This window comes from Triticum urartu, chromosome 3A (genome assembly GCF_056163025.1).
Source record: "Triticum urartu cultivar PI428250 chromosome 3A, HENAU_Tu73, whole genome shotgun sequence".
NCBI classification, from domain to species: Eukaryota; Viridiplantae; Streptophyta; class Magnoliopsida; order Poales; family Poaceae; genus Triticum; species Triticum urartu.
The window spans coordinates 690,417,517-690,419,896 of record NC_141875.1 but is presented as its reverse complement, the minus strand read 5'-3'; the positions used below and the strand labels follow the sequence as shown (position 1 = coordinate 690,419,896).

The 2,380-nt window shown below is 46.9% G+C and overlaps 1 protein-coding gene across 1 annotated transcript; it reads right to left on the bottom strand.

Annotated features, from left to right (window-relative positions):
• Window positions 1-461: 461 nt before the first annotated feature.
• On the bottom strand, window positions 462-2,036 carry LOC125549259 (disease resistance protein BAK6). Its single transcript, XM_048712711.2, has 6 exons — window positions 1,768-2,036; window positions 1,495-1,566; window positions 1,259-1,402; window positions 1,012-1,164; window positions 861-913; window positions 462-721 (listed from the first exon to the last, which is right to left on the bottom strand). The coding sequence occupies exons 1-6, from the start codon at window positions 1,977-1,979 to the stop codon at window positions 663-665; spliced, it is 693 nt and encodes a 230-aa protein (XP_048568668.2). The 5' UTR covers window positions 1,980-2,036; the 3' UTR covers window positions 462-662.
• Window positions 2,037-2,380: the final 344 nt, after the last annotated feature.

The following is a 2,380-nucleotide window of genomic DNA, read 5'->3' as shown; positions in this document are numbered from 1 at the left end:
GAGACATAATTGGTCACCAATGCTCGGCCTGTGGTCGTCCTAATTATCACTGTTACATGCTGGAGTTGTGTCTCACACTCTCGATACAATGATAATTATTGTAGACGTCTTCAAACAAAAGCCAATGCTCGGCCCATGGTCACGCCACGCTCACGCCTAATTATCATTGTTAATTACATGCCGGAGTTGTGTCTCACTCTTTCGATACAATGATTGTTATTGTAGACGTCTTCAAACAAAAGCGATAATAGTGGTTATTTCAGATGGCTCTAAGTCACAATCATCCGGAATAAGCATGTTCAGAGACAACTTCCGAGCCATCAAAACACTAATGGCCATCACATGCTCCCTTTTCGCTCACAACAAGGGAAACCACATGGAATGGAGTTACCGAGCCATCTATGTCAAGGGTTTCTATACTCTCCTGAGATACGAATATACCAAACAGATAACATTGGATATGCACTAAAGGTGCGGAGAAAGATTCAATATTACGAAGTCGCACTGATTACAATGCATTCAACCACCTTTCACCTTATCCCCTTTTCTCTCTAGAAATGGAGTTAAGCTCCAGACTCTTAACGGGATAGAAGGCTATAGCCTCTCCCAGCAGTTTCAAAAGGAAAAAAAACATTCATTTATTCTTAGAAAAGTTCAGGTTGTCAGTGCTGCTCAGCGTGTAGACGTGTAGTCTTGAGCGTGTCCTGGATGACAGTAGCTACTGCAAATGTTGTCAATTGGAAAATTCCTGTTAGCACAAATTAAAGCACCAAACCTATACATGTATTCTACTTGAAAGAAATAGAACTGGAGAACTTAATTCATCAAGAGCTGCAGATCGTAAATATATGCATCCCTACCTCTTGGTTTAGATGATTTGAGAGTGCCAGCCAGACTGTTCTTGGCAACGTTACTGCATGAAGACAAAAAAATATTGTAAGTGGAAGTCATTGGTGAAGGAAGGAAGAAAGTAAATGCAATATCTGGCGCGAAACAAACTGCACTACTCACAGTTCAGTCAAGTCCCCGACAAGAACAAGGGAGAGGACCTCCAGCGGCACCGTGCCGGTCAGCATGTTCTCCTGAAGCTCCAAGGTTTGAAGCTTCGTTAGATTGCCCAATGACGCCGGTATGACTCCTGCAAGCTTGTTCCCATGCAGCCTCCTGCAGATAGACACCAAGAAATTGTTTTCAACAATTGGAGACAACAGACATTTTAGCATGACGTCATCTGAAAGTGTTGCAGGAAGATTCATACAGGAAACGCAGCGTCCCGATGCTCCCGAGCGAGGCCGGTATCGTGCCGGTGAGACGGTTCTCGTAAAGATCAAGGCTGACTAGGCGTGTCAGGTTGCCGAGGGTTGCTGGAATCGGTCCACTGATGTTGTTCCCAAACAGCTCCCTATCAAGAGGAGAAGGTCGATCGTTATGCAGAAAATTTTGAGTGTAAGTTGACAAACCTGCCCTCTGCATCAAAGTTACAGTTGTATTTACAGGTACTGAAGGTTCACCATTCGTCCCAGTTCAGGAACCAGGGCGCCTGAGAGGCCTGCATTCCCCAAGTCCCTGCACAGCAAGGAAGACCAACAATTATGATTCCTCTTAATTATATATTATGCGGAGAGAGTAGAAAAGGTCAAAGTAAAATGGTCTTCTGAACGTTTAAACGAATCGTGCATACTGCAGCAAAGCAGAGTAGTAGCTTCCTATCATGAACTAATTTGGACCTTGAGAGCAGGGAGGGAGGAGAAAAGAGAAGCGGCATACACTCGGATGACGGAGTTGATGTTGTTACAGGTGACATGGAACCAGGTGCAGGGGTTGACAAGCGTCGGATCCCAGCTCTGCAGCACGTTGTTGGGATCGCTCCACGCCTGCCTTTGCGAGTAGAGGATGTCACCTTCGGTGTTGCCGCTGGCGATGGCTGCCAGAGCAAGGAGGCTGGCGAGGAGGAGCGCTGCCCCGGTCAGAGCCGTCATTGCTGGAAGTAAGAAGCCTGAGGTGTGTTGGGTTGGGTACAATGGAAGAATGGTAGCGGAGGGACGGGCCTTTTATATGCGCTCAGAATCAGATCGGAGTCCCGCCCGAAGCTTTGAACTTTCCTGGTCCGGCCTTGGCTTTTCTCCTCTCGTCCTGATTTTGACCAACGAAAGTTCAGCCGGTGAAGACCGGCTGAATCTGTGGAAGAATCGTAGATCACCATGGTCCATGCATGGGAGCCTCCGCTCGAGATAATTTATTTCACACTCGGTCTCCCGCTATTCCACTCAGTCAAACTAACTCCAGTGGAATAGTGGTGCATTTCGTCTGCGACTATATTCAGTGGCCATGAGCAGGTCTACGGTCTACACCATCCACCAACCAATTCATGCGGCCAGCA